Raw genomic sequence first — 13,338 nt, forward strand, 5'->3', positions numbered from 1 at the left:
ATATCAACTATTACAGTTCTACATCAGCTTAATTCTGCATAGCCTTAAGGGCTTACATTACTTACTGACTCTAGATAAATGGCCTTAAGGGCTCTAACATTCTGCATAACATTCTGACTCCATAGCATAAGGAACTTGAAATTCAGTCTCTGAAATTTAGTCTCTGCTTGTAGAAGGACCAGGCTGATGGTCTTGGTCAGCACCAGAAGACTCATTCGATGAATGATCTCCATTCTGGTCACACTTGAAGCTGCTTTGGAGGTTGCCTGTTCTGCTTCTGGTGCTGCAGGCCAGAGCGAATGCAACTTGCAAGTAGCCATTGTACCCCGGTATCTGTGGGAATACATACCCACGTCCCCAAGCAATAGCTCATACAGGCCTTCCCACTTCTCAGTGAGTAGGTCCTGCACCCAGACCTTCGCTCGAGGCAGGTGCATCTCGCCTGCAGACTGCAATGAGAGAAAATAATTCAAGATAACAGAATTATTTGAATTTGGTAGCTCTGTAAAATGATTATTTGCCCGCATCTTCTGAGGGACATAGGCAAAGCCAGTATCAGTTTTCACAGAAGCATGCACGCCCAAGATCGCAAAAGCGAGTTTCCAATGGGCAATGACATCATGACCTTTCTCTCCAGTATGAGCAGATGCCCACATAACTGAGGAGAAAGTGTGAATAAACTTTTTTGCAATGCCTTAGCTTACGCAATTTTATCAGGCGGAGGAGCTACCCATGCAGGGTTAGCCAGCATGTCAGCCCTAGCATTACCTTCTGTTACGAAACCTGGCCATTTGGTGTAGCTTCGGGTATGCAAAATGAATGCACTTGAGCTTGAGTATTAATCAGTGACCAAATTCAAAGCTACCTGAGATCCACTTGATAAACCTGTCAAGCAGAAACAGCCTATTGAACCTCCTGCAGCACTCATCGTGCTTCAGGAGTCAATTTCCAAGGTGAATTCAACTCAGGGTCCCCTTTTAAAATTAAAAGCAGGAAGAGCTGTGCCGTGGTTAGCCTTAGGCAAGGACGTAACCAATTAATGATACCCAGCAATACCTGAGCATCACTCAAAGTCTTAATAGAATTTGAGAATTGCACCTCCTTATGTTGCATTCTAATCCAGAATTTTGACTCCTAAGTATTTCCAAGGAGATGTGTATCTGCATCCTGTGCTCCGTCCTCTCCCACAAGAACCACAAAATCATCAGCTTGGAGGAGGCTTTTGACGAAGCTCAGATATCTTTCCTTGGAACTCTGGAAGCACTGAAAAACCACGAAGCTGCACTGGATAAAGCCACAGCAAACCTGGTGAAACAGGAGGAGGGACTAAAGACTGAAGAGAGCCTGGGGAGGGGACAGCTGTAAAGTCTATCCAAGGAGATGTATCTATTAGCGCAGTAAATATCACCGTATCCTGCAGCCATACGGAGGAGGAGAGAATCCAGCAGGCAGGAATCGTGCAGTAAGATTGATTTATTTAATTCTTTTACAAACTCTTGTAGAGACTTTTTTCTTCATAGTCTAATTGGACAAAGGATCAGCCACCCCTTGGGGGTGACTGGCTAAAATCCTAAAACATCCATTGTCAAAATATTTTTCTACTGTACTATAAACAAAATTCTCCAAGGTCGCAGATGTCCATGGTTTATAAACTCTGCGAATATCTTCTGTGAGAGAGAAAAGTATCCCATGGACTTAGAAAAAAGCAAGAGAAATTCTTGCTAACAGCATTTTTGTATCCACACAATTCCCCCTTTTTGTTTCTTAAGATAACAATTCTATTATTAATCCTAAATAGAAATTTACATCAGTTATTAATTCTAAATATGTCCTTAAGGCTTTAACTATCTGACTCCATAACAAGAAATTTAAAGTTCAGTCTCTGCTTGTGGAAGGACCATCCACCTGATGGTTGATATCCTGGTCATCATAGGAAGAGTCATTAGGCTGATGATCTACATTCTGGTCGCCATTTGGATGATTGGCGTTCTGGTCATCATTTGGAGGTTGCCTGTTATGCCTCTGGTGCCGTAGGTCAGGGCGAACGCATTTTGAGGGTAGCCATCATATCCCAGTATCTGTGGAAACGCAAGCATACCCACAACCCCAAACAATAAGCTCATGTGGCCCTTCCCACTGGTTAGTGAGTAAATTCCATACCCAGACTTTTGCCCGGGGCAGTTGTGTCTCTCGCCTGAAGACTGCAATGAGAGAAAATGATTCAGAGTAACAGGATTATTTGAATTTTGTGGTACTGTAAGGTGATTAATTGTATACAAAGCTTTTTCTAGTCAGCTTCAGTAACCAAATTCAAAGGTTCCTGTGAGAATCATGGAAAAGCCACGGTAACAGCTCTTAATTCAACTAACTAAGCAGAGTCTGACTCAGATTGGTGTGTTAGTCAACCACCGCAAAGGCAGTGTAGGATACTGTGCGCCCTTACGCACAGTGACCCCTGCTAAAAATCTGTCCCAATCTGTACACCCCAAGCTGCCAACACGTCCCGTCCCCAAAGGTTAAGGGAAGCGGTAGTAACATAAGGCCTAATCATAGCTGGGTGCCCCTCTGAGTCTTTCACCACCACAGGCCGTTGGCTTAAATAGCTCTGTGTGGTTCCTCCTAATCCTGCAATGGCCGATCCCACCGGGGCTAAAGGCCATGAGGGAGGCCATGCAGAGAAGGAGATGATAGTTACATCAGCACCCGTATCAATCAAACCTCGAAGCTGAGTCCGGGGCAGACGGGCGTTTGGCAGGATCAGGGTACATGTCATCTGAGGCCTTTGGTCAGAGATGTCTGCAGTCCAAAAGGCCTGCGGAGGTCCCATAGATCCACTGCCGTTACCTTCATGAGTTTGTTGCTCTATCCTGGGGACACAAGACTTAAAAGGCACTAATTTAGCAAGGCAGGTCTTTTCAGGAATAGTTACGGGGGGGTTTTTGCATGGAGACCATAGCGCAAATCTGACCTTTAAAGTCAGCGTCAATAACTCCTGAGTGCACTAAGATTCCTTGATGGGCAACGTCAGGTTTTCCCACCAGCATCGCACTGGATCCCTGGGCTAAGGGTCCATATGCGTCCAAGGGAACCTTATAAATACCGTTAGAGTCTAAGACAACTGCAGCTGAGGTATGGATGTCAAAACCATCTGATCCCTGGGTGCTGTCTCTAGGGTGGCTGGGTAGGCCTGTGCCTGTACCTGTGCCACTCTCTAGGGGAGCGACTGCATCGGAGATCAATTCCCCCTCCTTGCACTCCGGCGGAAGTTTCCTGACAACGGCTGACCATCAGCATGAGTCAGGGATCTACAATAGTCCGAGCAATTCCCTTTAGAAATATATCCTCTGAGAGAAGGCATAACCATCCCTCCCCCACCAGGTTCAGGAAAAATAAATTTTCCTCAAAGGAAAGTGAAGGAGATAAAACTATTTATTTAACAAACACATGGGAAAAGGAAAATAATGCTAAATAATAAAATCTTTCGCTGTGGAGAAAAAACCTGCGAAAGTGTTAGAGTCCTCCCTTTGGTCTCCTCGGAGCTGGGGCTTGGCCCAGGGCTAGGCCCTCTGCACTTGGTGGAAAGTCCTCCTGACATGTTCTAATATTGAAGCAATCCAGCAGAAAAAGGGAAAAAATCCAAAATTCCAAGGAAGGGAAAAAAAAATTCAACTCTCAGTCTCTCTCCAGAGAAAAAAGCAGCTGCACCACTGGCCAAAAAAAAAAAAACAACAAAAAAACTTTCCTGGGAGCAGCCAGCCGGGTGCTTCCTCCCTCCCCTGCTGTAGCTGGGAAACAAATTGCTATCTGTGTGTGACCTTGAACAAGCTGCAAACTGCTTTGAAAAAGTTTTGCTCAGTTTTTTCCTTCCCCCTCTCAGGCTCAGTTTAAAGGCATAGAAAGGCACAGGAATTAATTTCTGGGCATAGGCAGCGATATGGGATACACATCATAAAGTCACCCCAAGACACCTGGTCTGCCACACCTTTTGCAATGTGGGATTGCTGTGTTCTCTTTTTGGCTCAGCTTAGGCCGCTTCCGTTTTTTCACATGTTTGGGTTGCTTTGGTTTATGACCAGAAGATGCATGAACAGGCTGCAGGAACGCAGCCAAAGCAGACCTTTTCTGGTTCCCAGATCCCACCTTAGCGCAGGCCTCGACCATGTCTCTTACCTCAGGTTCTCCTGGCAAGGCATCTATGATTTTTCTGCACTCCTCGTTTGCATTATCTCTCACTAACTGCCTTAACAACAAGAGCTTTAACCCGTCATCGTCAACCTGCTTCTCGAGAGAAGCAGCAACTTTTTAGACAAAAGAGAGGTATGACTCTGATCTCCCTTGAACTATTTCAGTATACCGCTTTCTAGGAGCAGACAACTCCATGGTTTTCAACAGGGCAGCCATGCCGACCTGCTGAGCTTGCTGCAGGACGCTAGAGGACAAGGTATCCTGTAGACTGGGATCAGAGAAGGGACCAGTCCCCATCAAAGCATCCATTCCTGCTGTCTGTCTAGGATCAGCAGCAGGGAGCTGCATATTCCCTAATGCAGCCTTGTTGGCCAGCTTTCTCCAGGTTTTCTCAAAAACTGTAAATTGTACAGGTTGAAATAGAATTTGACCTAAGTGTCTGATATCAAATGGAGAAAGCAAATCTGTATTTATCACCCTTATTATCTGCATAACCTCAGCAGAACCTAGTCCATATTGTGCCACCTTGGATTGCAGATCCTGTGCAACCTTCCAAGCAATCACCTCATGCTTATCATGCTCGCCTGAATTTGGGAGAGCCTTATACACTGGGAAAGCTTGGATCTCCCCTTTCGGAGAGTCACTATGTCCTGAACTTCTGGCACAGCCTGTGGATGTTACACCTTCCCGATTACCCCCAGAATCCTCAAATCTATTTGGCATCCCAAGTGTTCCCAATAAGTTCCAATCTCCCTCCTCCAAAACTCGCATCTTAACTGATTCTAAGAAACAATTGTAGTGGGTCGGATGCACTGTCACCGTGCAGTCCTGAAGGGTCCAGGGGCGAGACCAGAGCAGACTTTTCTTTCGCTGCCCGGCTACGGCAGCTTTACGCCCCGGGGCCAAAGCCTCCTCTGTCTCACTGCCCGACGATCAGTCATCGAGTAAAGGCAACTCTGAGGTGCTGTGAACGAACAGAGGTGGGTGGGGAGGAACGCATTGACCAGAGGCCAAACAGGCAGCACAGACTACCGTCGGCTGCGCTGTAGTTTGAACTGCTGCCTGTTTTTGGGATGCCATCTCGGCCAGTTTCGACCGAACTGGTGCTGAAACTGCTGTGGCTGTCTCCGGGGCTGCAGCCACGCCCGGCGCTGCGCCTGTCTCTTGTGCTGCAGCTGCGCCTGGAGCCACCGCCGGCTGGGGCGCATCCACCACATCCACCGCTTCTGTCGCTGGTCTCAGCTTCACTGGCAGCTTGAGCGCTGGCGCTGCACCGGTTGCTAACACCGCGGCCGTGGCCACCGCCGCGGGTTCCGTGTTTGGAGCCGCTTGCTGTGCCACTTCCTGGTTCACCGCTTCTGTCACAGGGGGCGTGGGCGGCGTGGACGGCGCAGGTGTGGGCGGCACGGGCCCTGCACGGCTGCAACAACTGCTTTTGCAAGCTGAGCAGTTCTGATAGCTACAGTGATATGTTTGGCAGCTCTGGCAGCAAAGGCAGATGCTGTATTAGACGGTCGATTGCTTGCTTCTGCTTTTCCACAGTGGTGTCCAGCGCCACACCAGCCAGCGGCGTCCATCTGGGCATCCTTGGCATGGCAGGCACATGTGCAAACCGGCTGGGAGCTGCCACGGAGGTCCAGGACATGAGACCGCTGTACCGCGGTGCCAGAAAAAGCTGTGGCTGCTGCCGAGCCGAGTGGCAAGGTGGGCTGCGCGCCCTCCCGCTGCCCTGACACCCCCGCCTCTGCCGGCACGGGGTCCTTGGGGGCCGCAGAGCCTTGCGACTGTGCAGTGTGACCTGGTGCAGGCACCGGGGCAGGCTCCGCCCGTGGAACTGGAGAGGTTTTTTTAGATCCACCACCACACGCCTCTGGAGCCCGGTTAGTGGGGTCCCCTTCGGATATCTCTCCTTCACTCGCCACTGAGACAGGAGAGCCAGCTCTGCTGCCACAGTCAAGGTCTGTCAGCAGAATAAATAACAAACGCCAAGTTCGGAATAATTCTAACACTGCCGGGTCCCCAGATGGCAGCTCATGCCGTATGGGACAGCCTAGTTCCTGCCACAGCCCAAAGTCCAGGGCAGTGTCTCTGTCCGGGGAAATGCCATGCAAGGCAGCCCAGTCTAATAACTCACAAAGTGAGTTTTCAGGAACAGAGGTGTGCATTATACTGAAAACACCTTTCCAAACCGTTACCACAGAGTCGGTTTGTAAGCTGCTCTTCTCCATTTTCTCAGTCCCATCGGACATCCTGGTCCTGGGCGGGGGGGAGGGGAAGGAACAGCGTACCTCTAGAGAAATTCGGCTTGGCTCACAGTGTGCAGGACACTTCACAGCGTGCAGATCACATCGGTGTGCACCAAATATTATCGCAGTAAATATTACCATATCCCGCAGCCGTACAGAGGAGGAGAGAATCCAGCAGGCAGGAATTGTGCAGCAAGACTGATTTATTTAATTCTTTTACAAACTCTTCTAGAGACTTTTTTCTTCATAGTCTAATTGGACAAAGGATCAGCCACCCCTTGGGGGTGACTGGCTAAAATCCTAAAACATCCATTGTCAAAATATTTTTCTACTGTACTATAAACAAAATTCTCCAAGGTCGCAGATGTCCATGGTTTATAAACTCTGCGAATATCTTCTGTGAGAGAGAAAAGTATCCCACGGACTTAGAAAAAAGCAAGAGAAATTCTTGCTAACAGCATTTTTGTATCCACATGTATCTGCAGCTAAAGAAGAAAACATTGAGAGAGGTCATGAGTGTCCCGAATGTGGGAAAATATCAGACCAGCTCCACTCTCCTCATACACCAGCAGAGTCACACAGAGGAGAGATCCTGAAAGATCTCAGTGACTACAAAGAAACAACTTTCTCAGATTCAGATACGGATGCATACTCACAGGAGAGATCCTGAAAGATCTCAATGACTAGGAGGAAACAACTTTCTTGGATTCAGATAGGAATGAATACTCACAAAAGGGAACCTTTTAAACATGACTGGAGTCTGAGACGACTGTTGCTACGGCGTGCACATCCACGCTGGCCGATCCCTGGGTCCCGACTCTAAGTTGGCTGAGTAGGCCTGTCCCAGAGGAAATATTTGACTCCCCTTTGTGTTCCTGTTCAAGTTCCCCAAACGTATCAGAGGTCAACCATTGGCATGATAGATAGACCGGCAGTAGTCTGAAAAATGATCTGGCCTACCACATCTTTTGGATTGAACAACTTGCCTGTTCTCCTTGTTTTTCCTCTTTTGTTTAAGCTGTTTCTGTGTGCTGTCAACCTTAGGACTTTTTTGTCCACCAAAATTTAACTAAAGAGGTCTTAGAACTGCAGCCAGAGCAGACCTATGCTCCACAGATCCCACCTTAGCACAGGCTTCAACATTCTGTGTAAGTGTGTGTTCCCCTGGCAAGGCATCAATAATCCTTCTGCACTCATCATTAGCATTATCTCTTGCTAGCTGTCTGCACAACAGCTGCCTCACGGCCTCATCTTCAACTTGCTTCTCAAGGGCCACAACAATCTTTTCCACAAAAGACAAAAAGTGCTCTTTTGGCCCCTGAGATATTTTCACATATCGTGTTTTAGGAGCAGCCATGCCTATGCCCTTTAATGAGGCTCTCATACCAATCCTCTGAGCCTGTTCAAGGATCTGAGGATGCCAGGCAGCTTGGGCATCAGGGTCCCCATAGTTATTGAGTCCCATGAGAGCATCTGCAGGAACTCTACATCTGGGATCAGTTTGAGGCAACTGCATATTCTCAGCTGCAGCCTTCTCAGCCATTCTTCTCCAGTTGGCTTCAAAAACTTGATATTGTACAGGTTGAAATAGCACCTGACCTAAATGCTTAATATCAAATGGAGAAAGCAGATCACTATTCAGTACTCTAATAATCTGCGTGACCTCAGGAGAACCCAATCCATACTGAGCAACCTTAGTTTGCAGATCCTGTACCACCTTGCAGGCAAAGATTCCATGCTTGTCAGACTGGCCTGAATTAGGAAGATCCTTTTGTACAGGAAAAGCCTGGAGTTTACCCTCTGTATCACTATCAGCTTGGTCCCTCGTTAAATCACTTTGACCTGCCTGATTCTGAGGTAAGGTAGCAACCTGTTCAGGTCCCCTTTTCTCTTCAGGCATCCCAACCCTTTCTAGTAAATCCCAATCCCCAGCTTCCAATGCCCACCTTTTAACCTCCTCCCAGGACTGTTTTGAATATTTTGGGCGAACAATCACCGTGCATTCTGGAAGGGTCCGAGGGCGGTTGCGAGCTGGCCGAGTTCCGAATTGCTGGCGCCTGAGTGCCTTCACAGCCTCCCGTAGCGAAGTAAGCGTTTCCGTAGCAACACTGCTCGCATCGTCAGACGGAGGTGTGTCCGATCTCCCGGGAGGCTGACAGGACGCAGGCGCCGGGGGCTGGAGCGGGCGGAGACATAGGCGGTGGCGCAGAGGGCAGCGATGTACTCGCTGGCGGCCGTGCAGCTTGGGATGTTGCTGCTTAGGGTAGCACGGCTGTCCCTGCAGGCGCTGTCATCTGCGCAGGCACCGGCGCTATGCTCGGTGCCCCGGCCGGGGCCGGCTGCACCGATCCCGGCGCAGGTCCAGCAACAACAGCCTGTCGCACCAGCTCTGGGAGCGCTGCAAACTGCTGCACTGCTTTACGCAAAACGACCAGAAGCTGCTTCATTAAAGCGTCCATTACCGATGACTGTAAGACCTGCGGCTGCGCTGGGAACAGCCCGGCTGTAGGAGCATGCGTATGAGAACCAAGCGCTACGGGTCCCGGTGAGGGACCGAGAGGCACTGGAAGCATGCCTGCAGGAGACCATGGCATCCCACCCACTCCCGGGAGAGGCATGGACGGACCCTGCGGCGCCATCGTAGCTGGTTGCTGAGCGGCAGGCCACGGTACCGGGGTCGGCTGCTGAGCCACCGGCGCCGGGGCCGCCCGCGGAGCGGCAGCCGGCACCGGATCCGTCCACAGAGCGACAGCTGGCGCTGTGGCCGTCTGCAAAGCAGCAGGCTGTGGTGCAGCGGCCGGCGCCAGATCCAGCCGCAAAGCGGCAGGCACCGGGACAGAAGCCGCCACAATACCCCCCGCCTCATCCGATTGTGGCAAAGGCGGGGCCATGGGAACGGGAGATGCCAGTACAGCACTCGAAATAGGTAGCTGTGGCACGGAGGCAGAAAATACTGTGTTTCCTTTTGAGGCTTTATGTCCCATCCTTTTCAGCTGAGGGTCCCGTCCCAGCAGCCCGGGGCAGGGGGGAGATGCGTTCCCTCCAAGTCCGGCCACGGTTGCAGTACCCGTTGGGTCACCAGACCTTGTAAGTCCAGTTGCGGTTGTAGTACGCGATGCGGGGTCACCAGATGTCGCTGTTGTCCCCAGGGACAGCAAGAAACGACTCAGGTCCAGGATTGGGTTCAAAGGCCAGAAATGGCTATGTTTAATTATATTATTCAGCTTCCATAGCTTTGTTCGCAAGGGTGGCATAAAACCATTGGATGCTTGACCATCCGCCTCCCTGAGGGATTGGCTGAGCAGCATAGCACCCATTTCCAAAATATTTTTCCCAGTGAACCCAAACAATATCCACAGTATTTCCACAACAGCCTGCACCTGCAAAGTAGTTTACAAAATAGCAAACAGTTTCTCAGCTAAAGCATGAGAAAAGAAAACTTCACAAAATGCTTCAGCAGCTGGAAAATCCTCTGCTCCTGCTCTTTAGCATCCACACCACTCTTGCAAGTAGTGACAGATAATATCTGCAATGGGAGTGGCAGGGAAAATTAGACAGACAGAATGTAATTACTTGCATTGGAATCTGGCCAATACATCCAAATTAGCAACAGGATGATAAAAAAATCTTGTAACAAAATCTGAAGTCAAGTAACACCTGGAGTGCTCTTTTTGCTAAGCAAATACAGTATCAAAAGCTGGAGGATGGCAGCAGCAGGCAGAAACTTAACAAGACTGATCCTAACACCAGGTGGATGCCTTGTGTAGGATACAAACAGCATGTCTGCCTGAAGGACCACCTCTAGAAACCACCTCTAGCTCTTTCTCAAGCATGAAGGGAATTAAAATCAGCTTCTGGATAAAAGCACTAGAACACATTAGCATGTGGCTGGTGACCTCTGGCTCCAGGAAGTGTAGAAAAAGAAGTTGGAAAAATTGTCATCAAGGATATAATAATTTGAGCAAGTTTTTCTTGATGTGTTAGGTTTCATTACACTTTCCAGAAGAGATGAAATAATCACAGAAACTGGTTCTGACTTTATTCACTGTGATTAAATGAAATAACAGTCTATTTTTTTTTAAGATTTCATCTGTAGATTAGCTCTGCTGAATGAAAAACTAAGAAAACAGATCAGATGCTCTGAAAATGAAACACTGCACAGGAGAACTGCTGCTATAACATAAAACCCCCATCTGTACCTGTGCTGCTTAAAGAGGAGCTGGGCTTAGTGGCATAATGGTCTCTAACTGTTCAAATTAATTAGAATTTGATTCTAGAATCAGCTTACTATCTCCCCTTTTTCTACTCCCCCTCCACTGTAAAACAAACAAAAGATGTTTCTGTTATGGAGGAGTAATGAAGCTGGAAGGACAGTGAGTAAATCAAGGCTTGACACGGAAGGATGAAATCTGTTTCCCATCCCTGGTTCAGACTCTGTCTGGTTATAGGCAGCTGGAAGATTGGCTCCTACTGAATTTTCCAAGGTGGCCTTTTCTCCTGCCTGCAGCTCCTTTCTGTACAAGGAAGATAAGAAGTCTTGTTTTCTGGGGAAAGCAAAAGATAAAAACAACTGGTGTCAGTAGCTGATGTGTACAAATGTTATGTTCTCTTTAGATAATGCTTGTATGAATCCAGAAAATGAAGATAGAAAAATAAAATCTAAATTTGGGCTTGGATTTACTAGGAGGCAAAAGCATGAGGCTTCTAATTGTTATTGAATCAAAAATATAGTAAACCCAAAAGGTTTATAATAACATTACCTGGCAGATTTCATAATGATACATTATTAGGACTAAGGAAATGCTCACTGTGATGCAGTATGGAGCACCCTCTTGTTGGAACACTGGTTAAATCTCAGCTGGTTTAATAACAAAGGTAACACGGCTGGTGATAGTTTGAAGATCCCGTTATCCACAATATTTTGGGGGGATGGATTTGGCTGAAGGAGAGAAGCATAGTCAGTAAGAGAAGTCCCAAAATCTGAATCTGGTACTTTTGACAGAATGCTGGGCAGCTCTGCAATACCACAGCAAAGTAGGAGGAGAAAAGTAAAGGACACAGGCACAAAAATGACAAATAAAACTGCTGAACTAGGAATTCCAGCAAGAGCCACAATTATAATTTTTAAAATAACCTCTGTTCAAGTAATTTCTGTGAAATTTTGGCTTGAGAGATACTGTTATATAATATAGTTGCACTCTAAGTGTGTCTGTTAGCTAAGCTTATCGCTTGAATTTTGTTTACCCACATCTAGATTTCAAACTATCTAGCTCCCTTAATTTCAAACAGTAATTTTTTAATTCTCTAACCTGTAGGCAAGCCAACATCAGAACAATCAAACAGTTATGGATCATGCTCTCCTGGTTCTCAGAGAAGCAAGAAAAAATGCAGTAAAACTTTGAAGTGGCTTTGAATATCAGAAGCATCTTTAGAAACCCCTGAAGTCCAGATTGTTTCTGAGTTATACAAACCTAAAGCAATAGCAAGGATGAGAAGAACGGAACAGGCTTAAAAACAGCCTCAAAGATTAGTGCTGCTCAGAGGTTACAGGCAGCATGAAACATCCCACCAGAAAGGAGTGCAAGGAACAGTTCAATAAGGATGTTTCTGATTTACAGTCAGTAGGATAAGAAAAACATTGTTCTGCCATCCTGATGAGACAGCCTGAGTACACCCCAAAAAAATACTCAACACATTTCCTTCTGAGTCAATAGTACTGATAACCCATCAAACTGGCTTCAAATCATCACAGTCCATATGTTTTCTAATGCCTGGTCATATACAATGTCACTGCTGTTACAGAGTCCATTGAACCCTTTCTTTTCCTGACCCAGGGCCAATAGGTGCAGCCAGGTTCCCAGTGCAAATGGAGTGCAAGTGTGCCATGATGTCCAGCAAGGCAGACGGGCTCCACAAACAGGGAAGCAAGAGCTGCATGCCAGCTACTTAATTGTGGAGTTAGTCCTTGCTGGGAAGCCAGCTGCCTTCCCAGCCTTCCAGATGGAAATGAGAATGTAAAAGATAGTAGACAATGAAGGATACATGAAAACAACTTAAATAAACACTACTTGCAATAGAGTTGTGATCTCTTCTGACTGACCTTTTTTTATGAAAAGCACTTCAGGGTTTTCCTTTTTCTGCATGAGGTAAAAAAGTTGAGTATAGAAGAAGGGGATGAAGCAAAAAGTACATTGGAACAGCTGCCTTTAATCTGCAAGTGTACAATCACATAGCAGCTATGAGGGAAAAGTTCAGAGGTTCCTTTTGAATTATTACAGTTTGCACTTTTACATGAATCTTTTCAAAGTTCTTCCATTTTACAAGCTGAAATAAATGCTTGTATTTTCTTCTCTCTCTGTGTAGCAGGGCATACACCCCTCTCCTTACCATAGGTGGCCGGTGCAGATAGGAGAGAGAACCCAGGCAGGGAAGGCTCAGCAGGTATCATCTCCTGGTGCCAAAAGGTCTACAAGCCTAACCAAGAATCAACACCTTGGTATGGAGAACAGATGTGGGAAGTGATAAAAGAAAAAACATAGGTGACCAAAAGGTCTGCTTTACATTATATCAGAAGCACATATCATTATCACAGAAGCAGAAGTCTCCTACACACACTCTGAGAATGTGCAAGGGACTTCTTCCCGGAGTCTGGACTCAGGTTCCATGGTTACTTTCCTGGGAATTGAGGGAAAGGATTTTGATGTGTGCTCCATCACAACTGGATGGTAATTGGATCCTAATCTATACTATTTCTTTGCTAGCTGTAAATTTAATGGTACCTTTAACCCCATGTGTAATACTAGTTGTCTCTTTTTGTCCTTATCCCTGTGTAGTAATAGTCTGTTTTAAGTCTTACGTCTGTTAGTTTTGTGTCTATTAAATAAATAATTCATTCTATAATAGACTG

General features: G+C 47.0%; 1 protein-coding gene across 3 annotated transcripts; it reads right to left on the minus strand.

Annotated features, from left to right (window-relative positions):
* Window positions 1–4,572: 4,572 nt before the first annotated feature.
* On the minus strand, window positions 4,573–9,022 carry LOC138118209 (uncharacterized). Of its 3 annotated transcripts, none has more exons than XM_069029068.1 (2): window positions 8,378–9,022; window positions 4,573–6,916 (listed from the first exon to the last, which is right to left on the minus strand). In XM_069029068.1, exon 2 carries the CDS (start codon window positions 6,570–6,572, stop codon window positions 5,547–5,549), a length of 1,026 nt encoding a protein of 341 aa, XP_068885169.1. In that variant the 5' UTR covers window positions 6,573–6,916; window positions 8,378–9,022; the 3' UTR covers window positions 4,573–5,546. The 3 variants fall into 3 exon arrangements, with proteins under 3 accessions (XP_068885169.1, XP_068885168.1, XP_068885167.1); XM_069029067.1 differs by having other exon boundaries at window positions 4,573–7,269; XM_069029066.1 differs by having other exon boundaries at window positions 4,573–7,306.
* Window positions 9,023–13,338: the final 4,316 nt, after the last annotated feature.

This window comes from Aphelocoma coerulescens, chromosome 13 (assembly GCF_041296385.1).
Source record: "Aphelocoma coerulescens isolate FSJ_1873_10779 chromosome 13, UR_Acoe_1.0, whole genome shotgun sequence".
NCBI classification, from domain to species: Eukaryota; Metazoa; Chordata; class Aves; order Passeriformes; family Corvidae; genus Aphelocoma; species Aphelocoma coerulescens.

Coding starts and splice junctions, on each gene's coding strand:
- LOC138118209 (XM_069029068.1), bottom strand. CDS start 6,572: ATGGTAATATTTACTGCGATAATATTTGGTGCACACCGATGTGATCTG.